This window comes from Lytechinus pictus, chromosome 9 (genome assembly GCF_037042905.1).
Source record: "Lytechinus pictus isolate F3 Inbred chromosome 9, Lp3.0, whole genome shotgun sequence".
In the NCBI taxonomy this organism is placed as follows: Eukaryota; Metazoa; Echinodermata; class Echinoidea; order Temnopleuroida; family Toxopneustidae; genus Lytechinus; species Lytechinus pictus.
The window spans coordinates 15,498,420-15,512,291 of NC_087253.1; the positions used below are offsets into that span (position 1 = coordinate 15,498,420).

The 13,872-nt window shown below is 38.3% G+C and overlaps 1 protein-coding gene across 1 annotated transcript; it reads right to left on the bottom strand.

Annotated features, from left to right (window-relative positions):
- Positions 1 to 550: 550 nt before the first annotated feature.
- Positions 551 to 7,515, bottom strand: LOC129268217 (glycoprotein 3-alpha-L-fucosyltransferase A-like). The gene has a single exon (XM_064104776.1). The coding sequence runs from the start codon at positions 7,179 to 7,181 to the stop codon at positions 6,018 to 6,020; it is 1,164 nt and encodes a 387-aa protein (XP_063960846.1). The 5' UTR covers positions 7,182 to 7,515; the 3' UTR covers positions 551 to 6,017.
- Positions 7,516 to 13,872: the final 6,357 nt, after the last annotated feature.

A 13,872-nucleotide genomic window follows, 5' to 3' on the forward strand; every position in this document is an offset into this window, starting at 1 on the left:
TTTTAATTGTAATTTAGGGCCTCAAATATAAGCACAGTGTGCTTTTTCAGAGGTCCTGGCTCATTCTTATGTATTTGTTTACTTTGTAACTTCTTGATTGTTTTAATTTGCCAAATAAAATTGAATTGAATTGAATTGAATTGAAGCACATCCTTGTTAAAGCAGATAATCGGTTCAATTATAACCCCGGTGGTACACATCTGTAATCTATCTTTGTCAACAGGAGTATGTCCCTCTTGTTTCAAACTTGTCAAAGTGGTTCCAATTCACAAAAAAGACAATAGAGCGACCGTATCTAATTATAGACCAATCTCAATACTACCCAGTTTATCCAAAGTTTTTAGAGAGAATTGTCTATGACAGGCTTTATAGATTTCTAGATGATCATAAGTATTTGAATTCTGAACAATATGGATTTAGACGATCAAATTCCACTGACCTTGCACTATTAAAGTTTCATGATCGTGTTTCAACTGCCTTAGCAGCTCGCGAGCATGTTGTTGGTGTATTCATGAATCTCAGCAAAGCTTTTGATACACTTGATCACTCGATTCTACTTTGTAAATTGGACCACTATGGAATACGAGGTGTCGCACAACAATGGTTTTCAAGTTATTTATCTCTTAGAAGACAATATACTCATTACAAGGGTACTGTGATGTTTCTTCTTTAACATGTGGTGTCCCACAGGGGTCTATTCTAGGACCACTACTATTTCTCATTTACATTAATGATATTTGTGATGTTTCAGCTGCTTTGCATCACACTTTATTTGCAGATGATACTAATGTTTTCATTTCACATCGTGATGTAAATGTTCTAGAGCACAAACTGAATTCAGAACTTCCGAAGCTGACATTATGGTTCAGGAGTAACCTATTATCCCTGAATTTAGGAAAAACAAATTTTGTTCATTTTCAGGGGAGGAAATCTACTGGTAACAAACAAATAAGCATTAAAGTAGATGGAGTTGAAATAGAACAAAGGCAGTGTACACAGTTTCTAGGTGTGTATTTTAATCAGAATCTAGACTGGAGTGATCATGTCACTCATATTGTTACCAAAATTTCTAGAAATATTGGTGTATTATATAGGGTAAAAACATTTGTTAATGATAGGATATTATTGATGATATACAATACTCTTGTACTGCCACATATTTCATATTGCAATGTTCTTTGGGCTACATCTAAAGTGTCAACTACCAATATATTTCTCCTGCAAAAGAAAGCAGTTCGCATATGTACTGGGTCTGGTTACAGAGACCATACAAATCCCTTATTTGTAAAGCTGAAGTGCTTGAATGTAGAAGATATAATTTCTTTGCAAACTGCCTTATTTATGTTTCGTTTTAATGCCAATATGCTGCCTGACTCATTTTCTTCAATGTTTCAGCCTAACAGCACTGTCCATTCATACAGCACAAGACAGTCATCGAACATACATTTGGTTAATCCCCGCACCGCATTAGCTCATAACTCAATCAGACACCGTGGTTCAGATGTTTGTAATTCTCTTCCATATAATATTCGAAATTTGAAAACCTCACATTCTCTTAAATTGGCTGTAAAGCACAATCTCCTTTCAAAATTACAGAATCTGTAAAGTGCTAGTAACGTATACATGTAAGTAATTTTGTTTTCTTTCTTTCTTTCTTTTCTTCGTAACTGAAAATTAAGAATTTAACTTTGTTGAATTACTATTACCATATAGTCATAAAAATTTGAAACTTAATTATTATATCTCGGCAGTCTATCACTTTTATATTCTTTTATTTCTTTCCTCTCTTCCTTATTCTTACATTTTTATTTTGTTTTCTTGGATGCAAAACCAGTTTAAAGGTGCTTCAACCAATCAAGCTTTTAGCTTATGTTGCAACACCTTTGTATGTTCATTATTTACTTGTGTTTCATATATACAGTACATTTATATATTATCTGTGTATTCTTTTACATTGTACATTGTGAACATGCATGAATAAATAAATACATATTACCCTAATATTACCAAATTAGTCCATAAGGAAGCTCTGTGTCAAAAATGGTGCTTTTATCCACTCTGTAACGGTAAAATCTCTTAGCCACCCCACTATTTATTGTGTGTGTGGTACATCGAAGAGATTGAGCACGCGGTGTAAGATCAAGAAGGTTTCAACTGAGATGGAGTAACAGCAAATAAAATCTCTTTGAACAAGGTTTAAAACCGCCAGCAGAAAGTATGTCAGTCATGCACATTGCTCAACATCTCTTGTAATTGTGTAGACAAATGATTCCCGCATGACTCCGCAGCTATAGGTCATACATAAAGGGAAATATGCTTTTGTGATGATAATTACTTTTTCGCCGCATCTTGGTCTGGTTATATGTGTAGTACATAATTCGGAGGCATGCGAAAATAAGTTATGCAATATGTCCTGAAATATGACTCAAATTTGCTCGACTGGGCATGTGCGGGCACTCATCTGGCATATACAGTAATGAATAACAATGTTCCACCGACCACATTTGAAATTTTCATTCGCCGCAAACGATCGGAAAAGTGTTAAAATCTGGTTTCAGTAAAGGTCAAATTCATTTTTTTTTCACTAATTAAAGGTTAATTGATATAATAAGGACAAATATCTCGTCGTAATAGTGCTTGGTTATTGATGTTTTGTCATGCATTTTGTCATACAAATTTCAGTTTGTTTATTAATATGAAACATGAAAAATTGATACAAATGAATATTCGTAAAATGTCACCCCTCGGATTTCTTCATTGAAACTGGCGGCTTCGAAGGCGGACATCAAAAAGGTCCTTATTGCCGTTCTTTCTTTTGTGCTTCTTTAGAAATGAACAGCTGCTTGAATAAATTTGTTGCCTGTTGGAACTCCAGTCATAGAATCTTATTGGTAAGATGTAAATATTTTTGGAAAATGTTCTGAATGGAAATGACTACTCGTATTGTCAACAATTTGCACATGAAAAACATTCGGCACAATGGATTGTCCTCTGCCTGGTGCAATAGCCATTGTACTTTGCTCATACATATACTGTAGGTGTGACAACGAATTGAGGAATGTTTTACTGTAAACACAATGACAATAGTATGGTGGCGGGGACTGTATAAATCACAATAACTGTATGAAAGCAAATCTCCGTTGTTCATTCTTAGTTTCCAGCAACATGCGGAACAAGAATAGTCAAAAGTTGGTTGTATGGTGCATTTATATATTTTATTCAAAACTTCCTTGCTTAAAAATTCACAAATTTTCATTAATGTAAATATCTTGTAACTTAAAGATTTAATTAGATATTTAATATGAGAATCCCAACATAGCTAATAATCTAACATGATGCCTAGGTATCTTATACTTCGTACCTGTTCAGTGATCTCATTATTAATATGCACATTCAATTCAAGATCATTATTATTCCTTACGTTATTGGTCAACATCATAACATTAAGTTTTTCGCATTAATCCTTAATCTGTTACAGTAATACCATTCATTAATAAAATTCAAATCTGCTTGAAGCTTGGATATTACGACATTAATATCTTTATCAGACACATAATGACCACATCATCAGCGTATACATTACATGTACAATTCTTTAAAGAATCTGTAATGTCATTCATAAAAATTAGAAAAAAGAGAGGGACCTAAAATACTACCCTGAGGAATTCCTATGGATATTTATTTTGTTTTAGATTGTTTACCTTGATAAAACAATGCTTGTTTTCTGTCTGAAAGAAAGCTTTTAAAACAGAGGAGCTCAGTGTCTGAAATGCCATAATAATTTGTTCAGTTTAAAAATTAATAGGTTATGGTAGACACAATCAAAACATTTAGAAATATAAAGGAAACATGCACCAACTCTCTTTTTTCATTAAAAGATTCGTACAAATCATCAATAATTCTTTGTAAAGCGAGTATTAGTTGAGTGATTTTGCAAGAAGGCATATTGGTCAATATTAATGAGATTGTTTGTCTGTAAATAGAATAAAAATTGGGATTGAACATCCTTTTCCAATAATTAAGCAATATGACATACAATAGAAATTGGCCTATAATTAGAAATGTCATTATTGTCACCTTAACCCTTATAAATCGGTGTAGTTCTTTAGATTTTCCAATCATCAGTTAACATTCCAGATATCAAACTTGTTAAAGAAGTCATTTAAAGATTCATAAATAAAAGGAGCTGAAAAGCGAAGTAATTTAGTATCAAAGTCTAGAATATCAAGACTACTCTGATCAGACAAAAGAGAAAGATTTTTATAAGTGCTTTCAGGAATAATTGGTATGAAGGTAAAAGAGTGGATACTGGTTAGATGATTCCATGATAAATTATGGTGATTAAAAGTTTCCGAAATTTGTTTTCCAACGTTCACAAATAAATCGTTAAATTTATCACTATCCAAATTGGATGGTGATGAGTTTTTTTTTCTCTACCTGTAATTTTGTTTAATTCCTTCCATAATTTCCTACTATCCTGCTATATCTATTAGACGGTGAATCAAAATATTGTTTTCTCTGATGAGCCCTGATGAAACACTCCCCAGCTCAATATTATAATCAAGGACATACATACACAGACCATGCTCAGTAATGCGTCTTGTAGGCTAATAAAGGAAGGATGAAGGTCCCATGACATTTGCTTTGGTGATAATTGTTCCGCTGCAAATTCCACACATTAATGGAATGACCAACTTCATCCCTGGATTTAACACTAAACCCTGCCCTAAACCTACCCCTTAACCCAATGTAAAATCCCATTGCAACCCTAACCCTATATCTTGGAAGATATAATGCCCAGAACAATTGTCGTCGGAGTAATTGTCTTGTCACCATTTTATCAACAGACTATCTTGATTCTAACTAAGCACATTGAGAGGCGAGATTATTTGGTGTTACCAATATGACTTTGGTCTGCATTTCTCACACATCATTTCATGCTCGGATACTAGTCGGTGGACTATTATTATTACAAAAATAATTTGCGATAACATCGTCATTTGCATTAATTGCAATTTATAAAATGAAAAATTTAATGAATTGGGAAAATATATAATTCAAATTGGATCAAATCAAATTTAATTGAATTGAAATGACAAAGTGTCAGGACATAAGGTCGTTCCAATGAACCGGATTTCTTTTAATGAAAGGAGGGATCAGAAAAATAACCTTCTTCGATATACTAATTTCTTTAGGTCTCGGTCATATGGCATGGACCTACAAATTTCTTTTTAGGATTCATTTCGTCATTCATTGTTCAATCCTGGAGTACGATCAGATAACTGCAATTTATATTTTACACATACACACCCTCACATACATCCGCCATACGTTACATCTAAAAACTGCATCATAAACTCAACAATTTCATCACTACAACATTTTATAATTAGATCAGAATGCTGATTTCTATATGGAACAAAGTCATGTTCTTACAAAAAACAACACTATTATCATTTAATAGCAGGCAGTGTCTTTTCGAAGGAAAATGAGCTTAGATATCTTAGATACCTCGATTTCATCATCAATCATTGCAAAATTTGAATGATAATATTTGAATGAAAATAATAACAATATTTGGATTTATATCGTGTGTATATGGCACCTTTCTCATGGGATACGAAGCACTAAATAAGGCATTGGCTAAAGCAAGTTGGATTTGTTTGCTTTTACATGTGATTTCTCAGATCCTTAAGACTCTCGAATTGCTTTTGTTGTTGTTGATTTTCAGGACCATGAATATTATTTGAATGGAAATCAACCAGTCGGAGTCCCATTCCGTGTTAGCTTCATTGAGATTCTTTTCCACAACAATTTAAGGCACAGCATTACAAAGACACATCACGTTGTTTCTACTCTGGAATATTATTAGGTTTAGTGCACTTCGAACATAACAAGGTGCATTGATTAAAACAACACTATTCCACGTCAAACGACAGCTACTTTTGCTCTCCAATATTGGATAGTTCAACAAAAGATGAACCAGTTCTGACAGTGTGGACATCGCTATTGACACTTCAAAAGTCGTGAGGAAATCCGGTCGGTTCGAAGCATGAAGTTGACAAAAATTCATTTATTGATGGATTCATCTCTCCGATGTCCTGGCTACAATAACGTGACTTCTTATCTGAATCCAACAATTTAGATACCACTTTACACATAAACTCCGGCTGATGTATCAAATGTGCACCCATGTACCTTACCGTCCCCTGTTTTTTCCATTCAAAAAAAGAATTGTATAACCTATCGTCTGAATCTACAAGTTTGATATAATCGGCAAGTTCTTGAAAGCTTTTAAAATCCTGAAGATGGATAAAAGAATTCGGTGGCGCTACGCGCTCATAATCTTCACGCGGAGGGCCGTAGACGATAGGAACCATATCGTTCAGGAGCGCGTTAAACCAGAATTTCTCCGTGATGTAGTCCCTGCATTCGTTGTTCTCCAGAGCCAGGTAAAACTTATGAGTCCTCAGGAAGTTCCAGCACCCGCCCTCCTTATTATCACATTCTTTGTTCCCACATTTCCCATACATATTGACACTAACATGCTTTGCAAGTGTCTCCACAAACCCAAGGCGCCGCCACGACCGATATCCACCGGGACCTTTGTCTTTGCATTTGGATGAAACCCAAGCTACTAGCTCGGTTTTCCCTGAGGCCCAGTTACGATCGTCGTCAGTGGCTAACTGCGGCACAGTACTATCATAAAAGCCATACGGACTAGGTATCGTAGACGATGGCCGGTAAGACATTGTATAGTCGTATATGCGGTCATACCCGCGAGGTGGTATTGTGTAAGGTATAATGAGTTTAGGGCTCTCTAGTGTGAAAAAAATCCAAACTTGATTCGGTGGTCTTTCCTTGAGCACTCTGCGCCAATCCCAATACGATACATGTACCACCGCATCACTTGACTTCATCGTATCGTAGTTCACATCCTGGACGAAAATAATACCACATTTCAGCCCCGGGCATTCGAATTTCTGGGGTGATCGTTGGGCCTCTTCGTCACGCCAAACATGAACCCGCAAATAACATGGCGAAGATTGCGATACATTTCTAACAAATTTTTGAGTAAAGTCGTGGCATCCTTCACGTAGTTTGACGACAAGAATACAAGTAAACGTATGCGATGCTAATAACAAAAAACACGATAGCAACATCTTTTGGGAAGTCTTCATGGCGGCTAAGAGCTTATTGTAGTACTTACTGAGCGTATTCACCTGAACTCCGTCCCCGTACTTCTACTTCCGCCTATCATATTTTAGCTCAATACTAATCTTATCCTAGTACATCACGCATTTGCCTCCAGTGAGAGAGCGGAGCGCCTATAAACTGAAGAGAGAAACATCGAACAACTCTAGGTAGAGTTTCTGTGAAATTGATGTGGAATTGAACACAGCCCAGGTAATAGATGAATCGCCACCATAGGATGTTAATATAAAACAGTATCAAGAAAGCCTGGCGGAGAGAAACTTTGGTAACGCACATCCACCATCGGCATCAAAATCGTACGTTGAATGGGGTCGAATGATGGACAATGCCAAACGATCGATATCTAACATCGAACACCATGGTTACTGCGCGCGGTTGTGCATGCGTTCGTGGGCTGATGAATGCATGGAGCTATTTTGTGTTAATAGCTCCATGGGGGGTAATCATGATAACGGTTGTATTGGCTTTGTATTGGAGGTTACCAGTAATTTCACAATTAGCTTTAAGGCCCCCTCACACCTAACCGAATTGCCTGAAATATGCCTTGCGATGGCTGGCGAAAGGCATTTTTTTTTCAAAATCGTTTTCAATAGTAACTGATAGTAAATCATATTTACCATGTTTACCCTTCATGTTTGGGTTCGTACACCTTCTGACCTAACAGCCTACGATTATTCAAATTCGCGCGGAAATTTTGAACATGTTTAAAATTTCCCGACGAATTGAAAAATCGTGGTCATCTGTTTCAATTCGCATCTCTTATTTAGTCTGCGGTAATCGTCCTCATCGCGCTTTTGCCAGTGGACCGATCCATTTCCCATTCGTCACCCTTCGTCCGCCTTCATTCGGTCAGGTGTGAGGGGGCTTTTAATTTATTACTATAGACTCGGACTTTGGGGAAAAAGGTAGGCAAATACATTGGGTGATTTCAAGTACGGTGTTGAAATCTGGTGTTGGTGTTGTGACAACACCAACACCAGCCACAACACCGTACTTGAAATCAGGCTGGTGTTGGGATTGGCCTCGGAAAATATGACGTATTTCCGGCAGTTCGTGTTGAATGCTGGTGTTGAATGTCGTCTGCTGAACCCCGCACTGCTGCTGGTGTTGACGATCTACGTGCAATTTCCCCATTCACCAACACCAACCCCCAGGGATTGGGAAAATCATGATTTCAAGTTCGGTGTTGGTGTTGGTGTTGGCAATCTCAAGCTCGTGAACAGGAGGCGAACACGATGAAACATCCCCGTAAAATTAGCTTTTACAGTTAAGATGAGTACAAATCATTTGAGTTGTATATTTTGATGAAGAATAATGTTCACTCTTTCGAATTCTTGAATTAATTAAAACATTGGTATTCTGTACGATGAGAATTTAATGCATTTCTTTCCGATTTCATTTTCGTCGTCGAGACTTCTCGCGTAAAGTTGAGATGATTTAGCAGCGCAGCGCAGAGGCGTGACGTCATGTGCTATCGATAACGCAATCGGTATCATTCCACTGAACCCAGCTCGGTGTTGGAGCTCGGTTCAGCGGCCTTTTTACGCTCTCAACACCAACACCAACACCGAACACCGAACTTGAAATCACCCATCGCATCCACGCATTGCACTATTGCAGTTTTAAGCCTTTTTTTTCGTTGATGCATGCAGGGTTCATCATTTTTTAATACACTCAATTCTAATAATTTTAATGAATTGATTACTATTGCTACAGCCATGTCTCACCACTGACTGTATCCAGGGGTGGATCTAGCTTTTTCCAAGGAGGGGGTTTGACCGAGAAATTTGACAAGCAAAAAAAAAGGGTTTCACTACCAAATGAAGGTCATTTTGGTTCCCCCAAAAAATTGAAACGCACAAAAAGGGGGTTGACTCCAAAATGTTGCTCATCACTTTTTTTTTTACTTTGCAGCCCAAAGCGGGGGAATAAAACACTCTAACCCCCCCCCCCCCGCAGATCCGCCACTGGTATATCTAATCCACATTTTTTCCAGTTTAAAAGTGGACAATTGATTCACATATGTATAATATACTATGAGCTGATATTTTTGGTTTTATTAACAGAACTAGTTGTCGCAAATTAATACTAATATATATATATATATCGCAGCAGGTTCCTATAAAAATTGAACAGAGTTTCGTTCAGAAACCTCTTACTGCCATTCATATTGCATGGCTCATAATCGAGCATCGAGCCCGATTATGCTCCTCGATTTACCAGTTAGGGTCATGAAATAAATCTTTACAACAACAGCAATGGTAATTATCACTACTATTTATATCCGAACAGTGAAGAACAATTAAAGATAAATATCTAACATAATCGTTATTTCTCATCAAATAGTGCTTAAACACATTTTAAAGAAAATACCTACATAATCGATTACAATCGATTACTGAATTTCCCTATGCAACTATATACATGGATTACAATTTATTCTACGCTCTTCACCGTTGCAAAACCATGCTGAACATCAAATAAACCTTTCATTTCCATGCTGAACATTAAATAAACCTTTCATTTCGTTACACAACTCCCTCCTTCGAAAAGCTCGGTCCCCGAGCTGACCAGTTCAGTAACAAAACACAAATATACAAAATGTCATTAGAAACAAAACTGCACGAGATCTACAGATCGAGATACATGGTCTACTTTCAATTCTCAATAGGTTAAACATTGTTAAACATTGCTATCCGTACTTGTGAAGACAATCTCGATTTTTTCCCTCTCCCTGATTTTAACAACATAATGCTATTTTTTACATACAAATATTAATTTCTGACACGATGTTTATCGGCAGTCATAACCATTGCATTACTGACTTCAATTTTCACATTAAAAAAAACGAAAAATTGATATGCTTAAAATACAGCATGTACACAAAATAGCAACAAGAACGTAATAATTAAGTTTTGCAACTAAAGTCCAATGTTTTATGAATGAAAGTCCAGTGCAACGATGGCTTTCAAACTTAGTCGTTTATCAGTTCTTTGAAAACATACGTGGATAGACTAGAAGGCTATTATGTCCAGCCCTTCTTAACATCATCACGGATACTGAATGCGTTTCCAGAGGTCTTCCCTTCTTCGGTCCAACAATCAGCGTGGCGGTACTTGACAATGGTTGTGCGAATGGCCAGGTTTTCAGTTCAACACCCTGGCCCCTGTTCATGCAAATCGTCTGTGATCTCTGTCGGTTTACTCCATTGCTGATCATTTGGTCTAGATATCTCCTATTCTCTGGTTTGGATGGTCGTACGTCTTTCGTATCACTGTCTTGCCGCACATATGACATAATTTCTCACGATCAAGCGACTAGCTCTCAGGTGAGACATTGCCGAAGACCTCAAACGATCTTGGCACCGATTCCCGACATTCAACTTGAACATCCTGCACAGTCTCAGCCAACTGGTTCTGCGACTGCTTCAGGACGCCCGCCTGTGACCTTCTGCGACTGCTTCAGGACGCCCGCCTGTGACCTTCTGCGACTGCTTCAGGACCCCCGCCTGTGACCGATATTCCAGCACTATTGAATTGTCCTCCAGGGATTGCTGTACGCCTGTACCACATAGTCGTTCAGTGATCCTTGTCTCTTGCTCCTCACAGCCAGCCGAGATAGTACCCAACTGCTGTCCAAAAATTCTGCAAAAGGAGGAGTTTCCCTCTGAAGTTTCAACACTATCCTGACCAGCTTCGGGATAGTCCTCTCCTAAATTTCCGTCATATGACTCTGGCTCTTCCGATTCCATTTCCAGAAGAAGGTCTTGAATGAGCCTTTTCATTCTCACTTTCCAGAAGGGTTTTCCAGTACGGACATGAATTCCGTCGCCATATCAGGTTACAGCACGGCTGTACCTGGCTCTCTGGTATTCCCACCTTTCATCCTCCATCCTCGAGAACGCCTCTGCATCCAGGGCAGCTTCTATTTCTTCATCCAGTGATTATGGTTGCGATCGGACAAGCCCTTCTCGGATTTTGCAATCTACAATCGCATCTAGAGAGTGCCCCCTCGCCAACCGGTCTTGTCCGACTTCATCAAATTCAGGAAAGGCGAGAGCCGTCAGATCTCTTATGCTCTGTCCTAATTCCTGAAGTGTCTCTCCTGGTCCTCTCTGTCGCTGTCGCAACTCGGCAAGGTAGACCTCTGCCTTACCACCTGGAAGATACCGTTTCCTCATTCTGTCCACTAGTTCATAGTAACTGAGTCGCCTTCCTGTTTTCTGCGTTAGCAGTGTAACCGCAGAACCTCCCAGGGTGCCAGATATTCCAATGCCTCAGATTCTCCCCAGTGATTCACCACAATGCATGCCTGAAAATGGTTCAGATAGTCTTCAACCGGAGTGCGGCCGTCAAATTGGCCTGGTACAATATTTGGTTCACTTTATCTAACTTAATAATAATAATAATATAGAGTATTTATAAAGCGCCAAATCCACATTGATTATGTGCTCAAGGCGCTGAAATATACTTGGTATATTATCATTACCCCGGCTGTAGCTGAGCGGCCATATAGGCGCTAAAGCATTCAAGGAATAAATCCTACCGGGTACCCATTCACCTTACCTGGGTCGAGTGCAGCACAATGTGGATAAATTTCTTGCCGAAGGAAATTACGCCATGGCTGGGATTCGAACTTCCGGATAAAACGTATGATTTAACAGTATATTTCCTGATTCGTTTCTCATCTCAGGCGCTCGTCTATGTTGGGTACCTTGTAGCCCAGTCCTTAAAAATTCCCGTTCTAGTCCGGTGGTATCCGTGAAGTTGTCAGTTGGTGAAGATCGGAACTGAACTCTGGGCCCATGCCTACTGTATGGGCAGAGTCCCCCGTGATGACGTCAACCCTATCCTATCTCCGCCATCATCTGATCAATCTCCGCTATACTCCTCTCTAACTTCTCCATCACCTCAGCCGGCGATACCACACACCCTCTTTGTCCTCGAACATCCATTTCCTCTGAAATTCTAAACCAACAATCCCACTTCTGACACCACGTGTAGCCGAACCGACTTTCTCTACTGACGAGCTGGTTCGCTTCGGCTGCAATATACAACCAGTTGGTGCAAAGTCCGTCTCTTTCACCTCCGACTCTTTGCTCCTTGTCAGTTACTTAGATTATATCTCATGGATTTCGACATCTCGTCATTCTGTACCTCCATTATCTCAGTCATTCCGGTATTCAGTATCTCCGTAATTTCATTATTTCGGTATCCCAGTAATTTCAGTACTTTCAGTATCCTCACTCATCTCAGTATTTTCAGTATCTCGGAAACGTCAGAATTCTCACTCCTTCTCTAGTCAGTACATCTGCTTTTCCGACCATGTATACTTGCAGCTCCATGCAACGAAGTAACGACAAGCAGGAAGCAAGGCATTCAGCTCTTATAACTTTATTGAAGAAATCCGCATACATTCGTAATTCCGAAGCTTCGTTATTCCGAAGGTTCGGATATTCCGAAGGTTCGTATTTCCGAAGGTTCGTAATTCCGAAGATTCGTTAGTCCGAAAACGAAATGAGGTTCGTAATTCCGAAGGTTCGTTAGTCCGAAAACAAAGTGAGATTCGTAATTCCGAAGGTTCGTTAATCCGAAAACGAAATGAGGTTCGTAATTCCGAAGGTTCGTTAGTCCGAAAACGAAATGATTAACAAACCTGAATTCGTTTTCGGACTAACGAACCTTCGGAACAACGAACCTTATTTCGTTTTCGGATTGATGAACCTTCGGAACAACAAAACTTATTTCGTTTTCGGATTAATTAACCTTCGGGACAACGAACCTTATTTCGTTTTCGGATTATCGAACCTTCGGAACATCGAACCTTATTTCGTTTTCGGATTATCGAACCTTCGGAATAACGAACCTTCGGAATAACGCCACAAATGTTCGGATTAACGAACCCTTTTATGTTTTCGGATTAACGAACATCGAGGTATAGGCAATTTACGTGTTTCGGAATTACGAACCTTCGGAATAAAGAACCTTCGGAATTACGAACCTTCGGAATTACGAAGTGTAACCAAGAAATCGTGCTCATCCTGTCGCAGAAGGGCCCTATATAAAAAATGACCAGAGTCTCGTTCAGAAATGTCTTGATGTCAAACATATTAAACGGCTCTTTAACGAGCATGGAACTTGATTATACAACATGTTCAAAAAGGGAGATTGTCATAAAATAAAATTTAATCTTGTTTTAAAAACAGTTAGGGTAATGAAATAAATGTTTACAACAACAGCAATGGTAATTATCACTACTATTTATCCCCGAACAGTGAAGAGCAATCAAAGATAAATATCTAACATAATCATACAGTTGTAAACATCGTTATTTCTCAGCAAATTGTGCTTAAATACATTTTTAAGAAAATACCTACATAACCGATTACAATCGATTACTGAATTTCCCTGTGCAACTATATACATGGATTAAAAATTATTCTATGCTCTTCACCATTGCAAAACCATGATGAACATTAAATAAACCTTTCATTTCGTTACAAGATATATATATATTGTATATGATAATGTCGAAAGCGAGGATTTAACGTAAAATGTGTGATGTTTAGCGTTATAGTTTGTCATAAATATGCATTTCGCACATGGTCAGAGACACTGAGTTGAGTGCGGTACCAAAATTGGTTGCAGTGCACGCGTG